This window comes from Lepisma saccharinum, chromosome 13 (genome assembly GCF_977018435.1).
Source record: "Lepisma saccharinum chromosome 13, izLepSacc3.1, whole genome shotgun sequence".
Classification (NCBI taxonomy): domain Eukaryota; kingdom Metazoa; phylum Arthropoda; class Insecta; order Zygentoma; family Lepismatidae; genus Lepisma; species Lepisma saccharinum.
Window position 1 is genome coordinate 65,103,608 of NC_139241.1, and position 12,760 is coordinate 65,116,367.

The window sequence follows — 12,760 nt, forward strand, 5'->3', positions numbered from 1 at the left end:
TCTAAGTACTTTAGAATAGTGGTTCTTCCCTAGGACATCAAAATCTTACGATATTATTTACACGTAATTTAGAAATACTTAGTATATTTACATTCTAATAAAACTCATACACAAAATAGAGTTATTGAACTAGTAACTCTCAAGGGCGGCCGCAGGGTGATTTCTGGAAAGTGTTAGGACTCTCCGAAGGCGCAGTGGTAGCGTCGTCGCCTTGTAATCAAAGGGTCCCGGGTTTGATACCCGGTGGAGGCACACAGTGGTTCGGATCCCACTTTAAACCAGTCCCGATTAGCCTTACTGTACATAAAGTGGACTTAAAACACCAACTCAAAGTAAACTATGGAAAGAGTTAATGTAATGGTGAAATTGTAGCGATATTTTAAAACAAAACATGTTGTTCTCTGTTACTGACAGACCGTAAATTACAGCAACTATTATTATTAATAATAATATTTGAAGTAAGGTTAAATTTAAGCTTACAGTCTATTTTACACTGAATTATCTAACTATAATAAACAGCTTTCTGTCTGTATACAGTTATGCAAATTGCATATGGATGTACATAATATGGAAATTAAAGATGTATGTATTTTTTAAAAATATATACACTGTATAAGTAGTAGTATTCATAGTAATAATAATAATTATAATATAAGTATCTGTGACTTGCCCGCCTGAGAAAACCTGGTGCGGAGAGAAATGAAATCTACCTCCAACGAATAAAGCTAACGAAATCAAATGTATTGAGGGGTGTAAGGGGTGATTTTCCACCTAGTACACCCAACTGTCAACCTCACTTCCACGTTAGTACACCCTGGACTGCGTTTTGCAGACGAACGAGGCTCTGGCGACTGGCACTCTGGCCAGTATAATTTTGTGTGTGTTGTCCTGTTTTTTGTCCTTGTGTGTGCTGAGTGCCCCTGCACAGCCTCAGCTTTTAACGAAAGTGAGAACATTTTACTATTTTATGATTTTAGTTCTGCAACGATAGAGTTGCTACTTGTAACGATAAGGGGCTGGCTCCCGTATAATGTGACGGGTGCAAAATGGCCTTAGTGCAGATGCACCCAAAATTTTAAATTCAATTCAATTCAATTCAAATGTATTGCCATGGGCCCATGGCGTTAGGTTTTAGTAGTTAACAATGGACAGAGTAGCAGCGTTAGTATGCGAGCTCTTTGTACAACCTCTGCACCCGACGACAATGCAAACCGTAAACAAAGGAGTATTTAAAAATAGAACTTCAGATGCGAAGTAGGAGGCAATTGTCCTGTATTAAAGGTTAAATAACTATTTTTCAGAATGATATTTCAGTGCTGTTTGCTCCACAGTTAAGAGAAGGTAAATGCTGTCATTTCCATTTTATTTGGGGGGGGGGATAAAGCATCCCTCTGGCAGGGATTAATTTTTTTCTACCGGGGTGAAATCATAGTGAGGGGGAAATCCCTGGCATCCGCCCCCTCCCCGTTACTTCGCACACTGCACATGCCTCAGCAGTGCATTATGTTACACGACCTGGCTACAATTCATGTAATAAACGATTGTATAAATGCACTAAAATAAAGGTCGACGAATGCGTTGAAAGCCGAAACAACAATGAACGAATAACTGACGCATGAAATCAGTTTGAAGAGTAGCATTGTAACGAAAGGTAGAATTCTAATACGTGGAACAAACTGCCAGCAACTTAGCAACCAGTAAAAGTGGATAAAAAATCATATATATATATATATATATATATATATACAATGTTTTCCGATTTTGAACCGGGGTCGAGAAAGGATCAAAATTATTCCTGTAGTAACCAATGGGTGACAATGTTTCACATAGCGAACGTCGTCCTGAAACGGATTTCGTTCGTTATGAGGGACACCACTAAATTCCTATTTACCTATTTTTCGTCGCTTTTCTGCCTTTAAGGGTAATCGCATCTATGAGAATAATTAAATTAAATGAATATCCACGACGGGACTCAAACCTGAGCGCTTCGGTGCTAAGATAATGAGTCCAGTACTCAAAACGCTCGGTCATCGAGACGAATGATTGTATGAAAAATTGCGCTCAAATGGAATGTTTGCGAAATTTGCGCTCAGCTTCCTGGAGGATAGAAGCGCGTATGACTCATCGCTGAGAGCAATGCATCCCTTCGCCACCGAAGACTCTGGAGGAAATCGTGTTTGACGAAGAATAGTTAAAAATGACAGACGGAAGCAGTTTTCTTTTAAAAGACGATACTTCAGGTGAAAGAATTACTATTCTGAGCACAGCAAAAGGAAGAGAGAGCTTTACAGATTTAGGACAACTTTTTCATGGACGGAACGTTTAAAGGTTCAAGCAAACAGATTTACACAATTCACGCTGATTTTGGGAACAGCAACGAAGAGACGAACATACATCCGATCGTGTTTGCTTTGCTGCCGAACAAAAAGAAGAATACTTATGCAAGACTGACTATTTCAGGACATCCTAGAAGCTGTGCCAGGATGGAGACCTAAGATAGTTCATGTAGATTTTGAAAAGCAAGAAAATAATGACGAAGCTTTTATAAACAGATTTTAAACACGCCTAAATAGTTGAAAGATATTTCAGTTATTTAGCCATTCCACAGCCTGGGAAAAGTGTGATGGTAAAAAATATTAAATAAATATCATACATGAATATTTGGTTTTTCTTAGGGTGGGGGGGGAGGGTCATTAATGGTTCTTGTAAGTGTGAGCGGATACTTCGCTGAGCGGAACTTTCGCGACACAGAGACGAATTGACTGAGAACGTATACTGTGAAAGACGTAGCAGGGGAAATGTAGTGACGTGCATGTTTTCTGATAAAATAACACTACATTACGCGATGTAATTAGAGTGAGAATCATCTTACAATCTTCTTGTGTCTATTTTACAACATACAAGATTAATATGTACAAACATTACAACTTTAAATAACCACTAAGGGATGGAAACGAACTAAAGGATGGGGAATATTACACAACTGCACCGTAATAACAAGTATGGTGTTACTGTGAGCTATTGCAACTTATTCCTCGGACCGTTATAACTTATTTTAGCATTATGTGACGTCAACAAGTATAATTAAAACTGCTCTTAGAAACTTTATTGCCAAATAATGGGCGAAAACTAGCAAACTGTTTTTACGTATTTTATGCGCAATATGCGAATCCTATATACTTGGTTTGATTGATTCATGAGGCTTATTTTACTTCGCTTTTCTGCCACTGTTGTCTAATAGTAACGATGGGGATGACTGGTGACATGATGAAATTGATACATGGACACTCACAAAGAACGCCCATGTCCAGGATTCGAACCCGTGACGTGGTAGCGCGTTGTGCTAATCACTCCGCCACGGAGGTCTCTTTTGATTGTTGGAAATGCCAAGTGGGTACAGATGTATAAGTGGACATTGTTACATGCTTTTATCTCATTATTATTTTATCTCACTTACATGTTTTATCTCATTCCCATTCATTCTTGTATGGGCATAATCCAAAGTGCGTCAATTGACCCAAATATGTTGACTCCTGTAACACATTTAGGTGCATTAATTGGTAATGATGTCCTCTTGCTGCATCAAAATACACACACAAATGCATCAAAGAGTGGTTTTCTCACCTGCTGTTCCATCTGATGCACTAAAATGCATAATCCTTTCAAATAAACTAAATTAAAACCTTTAGCTGTGTAAATTGATGCATCAAAAGTTCATCAACCTTGATTTGATGCATTTAGAATTCTGTGTGTGTGTGTGTGGTCGTGCCAGAGACGTTACGCCAAATGAAGAAAATTGACTTTCCTCGAGGAGTACACTTCGGCAGTGTAGGCTGGTAATTTGTGAAGCAAATTGAACAATATTAAAGTCCCGTGAAGCTTAATTGCAGCGCATTATCCCGTTGCCATTCGTTTTCGACTGTGTGTCTGACTCTCCACCTTTCCACGCTGACATGTTACTTGTTGAGCTCCTACGTACTAGGTCGACAATCTCACTGCTTCCGCTTTAACATCGTTAGTGGGTTATAAAATAAATGTTTTCATTTCGGTGTGGCTCTTTAAGACAAGGGGGCCCCGGGTTCGAATCCACGCCTGGACATGGATGTTCTTTGTGAGTGTCCCTTTATTAATTTCATCATATCATCACTCATCCTCATCCTCGCGATTGTCCAAAAGTGGCAGAAAAGCGAAGTAATATAGACAAAATCAATCAATCAATCTAAACCACAAAGGAAGCACGAAGACACACACGTCGCGGTTACTTACAATTCAGTTTCTGGTATTCCTAAACCCGACGTTTAGTGGTAGTGGTAACATCGTTGCCTTGTAATCGATGGGTTCCGTGTTCGATACCCGGAGGATGCACATACTAATCCGAATCCCACTTTAAACCCTAGGTCCAATCCCGATTAGCCTAAATGTGCATAAAGTGGACTTAAAACTGGACAAAAATATTAGAAAAATAACCCGAAGTTCCATTAACCTCAAATATTGTATAAATGGTTACATATATGCAATTTTTATTTGAATTATACACGGTGATCCAGAAAGGTGTCCAAATATTGACTACAATACTTTTGGTTACCTTTTTGATTTTGAACTTATTTTGGTTTATTTTATCTTTTATTTTCTGACACTTTTGACTAATCACGATGGCGGGGTGATGAGATGTGATAGATAAAGAGACAATCATAAACATATGTGGACAGGGTCCCGGGTTCGATACCCTGTGGAGGCCATAGTGGTTCGGATCCCACTTTAAACTGTAGGTCCAGTCCCGGTTAGCCTTACTGTGCATAAAGTGGACTCAACAACACAACACAAGCCTCACAGAGGACTATACTCTCTGTGCAGTCCAGGTTGTGTACTAAGTGGGTGTCCCTTAAACCTTACCTTTTTTGTGAGCCACCCTATATACAATTAATTTTAATATGGATTTTTAAACAGCATCAGGATATTTAGTTCACTACAAATAAGTAAATGTTGTGTTGGTGGGTGTTCTGCACACATACATACGCTACAACAGAACATGTTCATAGCTTCTGATATGACATAATTCCGTCAGTTAATACGAAATATGTATTATCGAATATTTCCTCGCTGCACTTAGTTTGATCAGCAACAATTTTGGAAATCCTTTCAAGTACAGAGGCTTTAGCCTACCGCGAAATATTTTAGCCTGCTGTACTGCCTATCCAAGTAGCTTATGGGAGAAATTTTAAGGATCACGAACACACCACACATGAAAGAGATTGGGAAACAGACATAAGGAGAGAACAAGTAATGGAAGACAGATAAAGACGGAGATGATAAAGAAACAGAGAACACAGAAGTTAAATGAAAGTTATAAAGATAGAAAGATAATATAAAAGAAAAGAAGGAGAGAAACAAGAGATAAAATACAGAAACAGAGAAAGGAAGAAAGAAAAAGCGAGAATTTGAGGAATAGGAAAGAAATATAATCTTGAGTCCATCCTTACGAAAGTCTCTGGTGACGTCACTGCTGAAGCGTAATAGAGAGCTTGAGAAATGAGTCACGTCACGTGAAAATATAAACCTGTTTCATACGGACAATGCCAGACTTAAAATTCAAAATGGATCCCTTTTCTACAGATGTCCCACCCATTTTAATGACCACCCATCAAGTGTGGATCTTCAGAGTACACCTGTCAGTCGTTCATCATAGTAAACGCCCCAAAATAATGAAAATCGTGCCATCTTGCAAGTACTTTTGATAATGTTTTATTTTGCTTTATTTATTTCAGTGCAAAATGGCCAATATGTGAAATTTTAAGTTAGTTTTACATAATTTATTTCGAATATATTCTCTTGCAAAGTGAATTGCAAATACTTAAATAGGTGTATCAGAATGAGAGAATGTAAATGTTACTCTTGGGTAGCTCCAATTTCATGTTTCCAAGCCTGTAAAATAATTTTATGCTCATGAATATGGGACTGCGTCCCCACCAACCCCTTCTTTGGATGTGCCTGTGCTTCCATCTACTCCTATCTTGAATAAGATCAATCCACTCTTGACCATCCTCACCAATTTACTTCCGGTTCGCTTTAATATCATCCTTCCATCTTCGCCCTGGCCTTCTTACGGGTCTCTTTCCACTAGGCTTCCCAACAATGATTTTGTAAAGTTTTTCTTCCTCTCCCATGAGTAATAGAAAGTTTTCTTGGTTTAGTTATTGTAATATCAGAAGTAAATATGTGCTGAAGAAGGCCGTTTTCCGGCAAATTGGCGCACAATTTCGCGCGGAAAAGAAACGCGCGAAAGTAAATAAATCCATTGAAATCACACACGTATGCACAAACGTTGTACAGTGCAGACTGAACAGGTGCTAGGGAAATGGCACAAGTATCATGTTCCTACATGTTAACCAAGTCACTAAATAATAAGTACAGAAGAACTGTATTTTTCAGCAAATTGGCGCGCAATTTCGTGCGGGTAAAAAAAAAAACGCGAAAGTATAAAAATCCATAGAAACCGCACTAAGGACACAGATAAGTACAAACGTAAGACAGTGCAGATTAAACAAGTGCTATAGAATCGGGAAAAGTTGTTCCTACCTGTTAGCCAAGTCGCTGCAACAATGAAACAGAGCTTTATTGCGTTAGCGCTCATTTTTTTTTCGGTGCGATAAAAAGGCGGGAACGAACTTCCAACGGATTTAACTCGTCCAAAACTTGTCCATCGTTAGTTAGATACACTCGCGCGTCCACCTGCTGCACTCGCGAAGTTGTTTTATGTGAGGATCGATCAAGCAGGTCGGACGGAACACCGCCTCGCACACAGACGCCGTGTCACGGAATGGCAAGGCACTCCGACGTCCACCTGCTCGCGGTGGTACGTGTTGTGACGTCACGCGACGCCGATTGGTCTGCTCGGGGGAGAGGGCGCGTGCGTGAGGATAATGTTTTGCCGTCTCGCGTGGGCCACACGGTGGATCCAGTGGCAATAAACCGCCCACGCGTCCTGGCAGAAAAGGGCGAACGGTTGTTGAAGGATGCTCCACTCTGCATCAGTTTTTTTCTCCCTTTCATATTAATCATGGTTATCACTAACCTGTAAATCATGGAAAACTCAGGGAATTCGGTTTCAAGTGAAAGTTAGGGGATTCATTCTATTAGTGAAAAAGTCAAAGAATTCAAGCTACGTATTAAAAGTTAGAGAACTTAGTTTTTTAGTGGAAAAGTCGGAAATTCAGTCTGGTAGTAAAAAATCGAGGAATTCAGTTTATGAGTGAAAAATCCAAGGAATTCAGTCTATTGGTGAAAAAACATAGAATTCAGTTCATGAGTGAAAGAAATCCGGATTCAGTCTATGAGTAAAAAATCAGGGATTTCAGTTCATGAGTGGAAATCAGAAAATTCAATCTGTGGATGAAAAAGTCAAAGATTTCAGTTTTTGAATGAAAACTTCGCGAATTCAGTGTACGAACGAAAAAGTCAGAGAATTCAATCTGTGGGTGAGTCATGAGTTCATGAGTGAAAAGGTCAGAGAAGTCAGGTTTTCTTTGGTGAAAGGTCAGAGAATTCAGTTTATGAGTGAAAAAGTTCGGGAATTCAGTCTATGAATGGAAAAGTCAGAAAATTCAGTTCATGAGTGGAAGTCTCGAAATTCAATCAATGGAAGAAAAAGTCAGAGAATTCAGTTTCTTAATAAAAAATTTGCGAATTCAACGTTTGAGTGAAAAGTCAGGGAGTTCACTTTGCATCCCGCATTGCCTAAAGAGCCTAACTCACATCATAAACTGCTCTCTAACTCAAGGGGTATTTCCCGAAGATTGTAAAAAGGCCGTAGTGATGCCCATACCGAAAACCACTGTCTCCCTTTATGTTAAAGATCTAAGACCAATAAGCGTACTACCAATTATGTCTAAATTTTAGAACGCATAGTGAAAGAACAATTAGTAGACCATCTGATGTTGCATGACCACTATTCTCCACATCAATCAGCCTTCCGAAAACAGCACAGTACGGTAACTACTTTAGTTAGCGTTGTTGATGACATAGCCAAGGGGATTTATAATGGTAAAATTTCGTTCCTGGTACTCCTTGATTACACCAAGGCATTTGACTCCATAAACCACAACCTCTTGGCAGAGAAATTAAAATTTATCGGTATAAAAGATAAAGAATTGTTATGGTTTCAGTATTATTTAACGAACAGGCAACAATGTGTAAAATTAGTACATGAAAATAAGTCGTGCATATCTAAATGGCGCCGGACCCCGTGGCCGAGTGGTTGGCTCATCGCGCTACAATGCTAGGGGTCCCGGGTTCGAATCCCGCTCGGGCTTGGATGTTTGTGAATGTCCATTCATCAATTTCATCATTTCATTACTCATCCCCATCTTCGCAAATTAACCAAGAGGCACAAAACGCGAAGTAAAATAAATCCAAATCAAATCAAATCAATATCTAAATGGCTTGGTATCAAACAAGGAGTACCGCAAGGAAGTATTCTATGACCTATCCTCTTCTCCCTATACATCAAAGATTTTAATGAAGCACTAAAACACTGCAAATACCACCAGAATGCAGATGACACAAATATATATACAAACACCATTAAGAAACAGTGCAATGGCCCTAGAAGCATTGCAACAGGACCTCAATTCAATATCTAAATGGTCTGAATGTAATGCACTCAAGTTGAATTCATCTAAGTCTTACATTTTAACACTTGGCACAACGAGTAACCTCAAAAAGTTAGAACAATTAAAACACCCTCCTTACACTGAATAATGCAGAAAGTAGAAACAGCACGCAACCTCGGAATAATATTGGACGAGAATCTACATTGGGGTTCTCATGGCACTCACATAATTAAAAACTCGATAGCCAAACTGAAATCACTTTTCCATTCAAACATATGCTAAGCAAAGAAACGAAAACTCACCTAGTCAACACACTTGTAATGCCAAAAATTGATTATGCTTCCCCCGTATTTATAAACATCAACAGTACCTAAATTACAAGTTACAAAAACTTCAAAACAGTTGCACAATATTTATACTGAATGTCAAAAGAAGAGAACATATTTCCCCGTACTTACAGGAACTCAATTGGTTAAACGTTAAGAATAGAACATTTTTGGCATTGTCATTATTGTACAGGATTCTGAACAATAAGGAACCTAAATATTTATATGATCAAATTGCCCCGTACAAGAAGAAGGGGAAACAAATTAACCTTCGTCAAAAAACACAATTCACGATTCCCACACACATAACAACATTGTATGGAAATTCCTTCATAGTCACTGCAATAAAATAATAGAATGAACTCCCCCACCACTGACCTCAGGGGAGCTCCACCCTGCAACACACAAAATAAACCTAAAGAAACATCTACTGTCCCTACAATAGTGCCTGGCTTTGTCTTTTCTGTAATGAATGGGAATGAGGTATTGGTTTTAGTTTTAGCTGTAATAATTGTATTCTAATTGTGGATTTAGATTTAACTCTGTACCTTCAGTACATTAATTGTTTATATATTATAAGTATGAATGTTTTATTTTATTTTTATTTTTCTACTGCAAGAGTGATTTTCAGGAAGTATAAAGTGTCAATTGTAATATGTATTTCACAAGGGTTACTTGTAAGAACGGCCCGCGAGGCCGAAACACGCCCTTTCAATAAGGCGATTGTATTATTATTATTATTGTTATGTGAGTTAAAAAGCAAGGAATTCAATTTATGAGTGGAAAATCGAGAGAATTCAGTTTAAGAGTGAAAAACGTAATTATATGAGCGAGAAAGTCAGCAAATTTCACAAGGCCCTCCAAAATCTGCAGAAGTCAGGGAATATAACATATCAATGTTGTACTTGTACATTTAGTGAATAGAATTTTTTACGCATACGTAAACATCAGGTGCTTTGTATTTTGTCCAGAATCAGTCCAAACGTTTATTTATAAAAGTTTGTTTCAAGATTTCTTTGCAGGGACATTGTTTGTAAATTTCCCACCAGAAATCACCCACTCCGGGAATTAAGCAAGGATCTCCCCCACGGAAGTGAGACGCTCTGCCGACCGGACCACTTCATACGAAACCGTGCCTCATAACCTGACGGAAAGCCCCCAAAGAAAGAGAACGCGTGACGCAACTTTGTCAACGGGTTTTATACTTGAAGAGATTGAAGCGATAAATTGCTCCAACCAGCTACGGCATTTTGAGCCAAGCGGCTGTTGTTACTCCCAGAAGTGCAACTGCAGAACGAAAATTATTTCTCCAATACTCTCGCTCCAACGCATGAATTCTAATCTGCAGGAAAACCTAGTTAGAGAAGGAATCACGGGACAGGCTGAAGCGAAGCGGAGAAAATATCAGCATCCTGTGGCTCTGATGAAAGAATCGTGGATGCTGTATTTCATGAGTGTGAAAGGAAAATTCATCTCTAAATATCTCTTTCAGCGTTTTCATCTTATGATGCACACATATCAGAAACCCAATGGTCTTTCTAAAAAAGTACAGGATGCTCCCATACAGGCCCATAACCTCTGCCCTGTGTGTTGCAACTACCATAAAATCACATAGGGAGATGTGTCGGATGATAGTCTATCTCCGTTGTACTATTGTTGCACAAAGAAGATTATTCTTTACATGGCAATCTCCTGTCTTTTGCCACGAATATTTTGAACTCAATTTACATATTCCAGTAGTAGTCTATGTGAGAGTGAGAGAGAGATTTGATTTTTCTTACATAGGTCATTTTCTCCATTTTTGGGCTAATGGTGACGATAACGGAGAATGATGATGGGATGGAATTAATGAAGGGATGAAGAAACTGTGCAAGGTCCCATTTATGTAACCAGGTGTCTGATTTCGTGGCAACTACTGTAGCTGTTTACATAATATGCTGCGAAATCACGGCGATGTTGTGTTTGCGTGTGATTCGTGAATCACAGTGATTTGATCACAGTCGGGGGACGTCACTATTTAGAACTCGCTGAAAATATCCCGGATGACAAAGGTCTTTTCTCTTTATAGAGAGGTTGGACTAGGAAACGCTGCATGGTGAACCTTGCCACATCACGTGGGGAAGCAGCGATTCTTAGCTCTATCTGGTTTTTCTTTCTCATATATGGCACCAAGCACTCTTACCTATCCGCTGCTGCGTTGGATGTGTATCCAACGGTCATCCCAAAGAAATGGGATAATCGAACGCCGATGAATTTATGTAAAACGGAACTGTTCAAAAGAGTTCATTATTACAATAACAAGCATGATAATAATGATTTGAATTGAACCAACATGCTAGGTCGGCTTGAAATTTACCTCAATTTTGGAAGTGATCTCGTTTCTCTGTGATTTTCACTCGAGTCTATCTTTCCCCACTCTCTCCCGGGCTCGATAGTCGGTGAAGGCACATAGTGGTCACTTTAAACTGTAGGTCCAGTCCCGATTAGCCTTTCTGTGCAAAAACTGGATTCAAATACCAAAACTCAACAGCTCAACTCTCCCCCTCTCTCCTCTAACTTCCTTCTCCAACTTCGATCGTTAACCTCCGCAATTTTCCACCCTTACCACATCTTGCCCTCGCACCACTCTGCATTCCATCTCGCTCTGATGCACTTCCTCGTTCCTCATCTTTCCCAACACACCACAAATTGCTCCATCGCTTATTCCCCTTTCACGTTTTCCGCTGGGGTCGTTAGAACAACCGCTAAAAGGGATTAAGCACGAAAGTGAAATTTTCACGGTTAATCCGTTTCGTGGTTATTCCGTTTGCGTTCAATCCGTTTCGCGTTTAATTTTTTCGCTCTTATTCCATCCCTCTTCTTCCGTTCGCTCTTAGTTCCTTTCGCTCTAATCCCTTTCGCGCGTAATCCATTTCTCTCGCGTTTATTCCGGTTTTCATTTTCATTTCATTAATTGGTTTCGCGGTTGTTCCCAATAATTAGCTATTAGTAAATTAATTAGTTATTCATAATAATTAGCGGATTATATATTTAATTGAAAAACACCAGGTTCCAAAGTAAAAATCACGATGATAGACATGTCTGGAAAATAATCATTTTTGGACTGGAAAACCTACAAATGTTAGGGAATTTCATAATCAAAAAATCGTAGCAACCTGGTGATGTTTTTCTTTGTTTCTGCAGAGATTATTCACCACAAACGCAGCAGAATCCATCAGGATCATTTACTTGGCCTCGTGAGGAACTCATGTTTCATTCCTCTCAACAATAGAAATAGAACTTTAAAATAAAACAAATAAAGAAAAACTAACTTTTAATAAATATATTCTGTACAATGGATGGACTAGAGAAATATTTTTATATTTCAAGAAAAAAGACATGCCCTATTGCATGTCGACACCTACAGCACTTATTGAGATAAACTTAAAATTGAAGAATATCACATATCTCAAGAACTAGAGTCAATTTGGCAAAATTGTTGTTCGTTTTAGATTCAGGACAACCAAAACACTCTAAATTCGTTCTATACTCTTTGGCAACTATTATTTTTTTCCTTTTTTGTAGACCTGTGTCACAGATGAAAGCAAGAGAGCTCAAAATAACGCCCTGTAAAAGTAAAAAAGGTAAAGTGCCCCCCTGTGCTTAGCACCACGCCATGAAGGCGTATGGGGGCTGTGGGGGTATCGCCCCACACTTTCTTGATCCGGTCGTGAGTGGTGGTGATGTGATCAGCATCACGCCCCTGACCGCCTTTACCCCCAGGGTTTCCCCCAGGTACCCATGTCATTCGACGCTGGGTGGGCGCCGAGGCCGCTTCCAACGTTA

At 39.2% G+C, this 12,760-nt stretch overlaps 1 protein-coding gene across 2 annotated transcripts in view; it reads right to left on the reverse strand.

The window, feature by feature from the left end:
- Ret (protein kinase receptor Ret oncogene) overlaps nt 1-6,804 on the reverse strand; it is a 349,319-nt gene extending 342,515 nt beyond the window's left edge. For both annotated transcript variants that reach the window (XM_083134370.1, XM_083134369.1), the window contains exon 1: nt 6,577-6,804. In XM_083134370.1, coding sequence (XP_082990496.1) covers nt 6,577-6,631 — 55 coding nt within the window. In that variant the 5' untranslated portion in view covers nt 6,632-6,804. The remainder of the gene's footprint in view (nt 1-6,576) is intronic.
- Nucleotides 6,805-12,760: the final 5,956 nt, after the last annotated feature.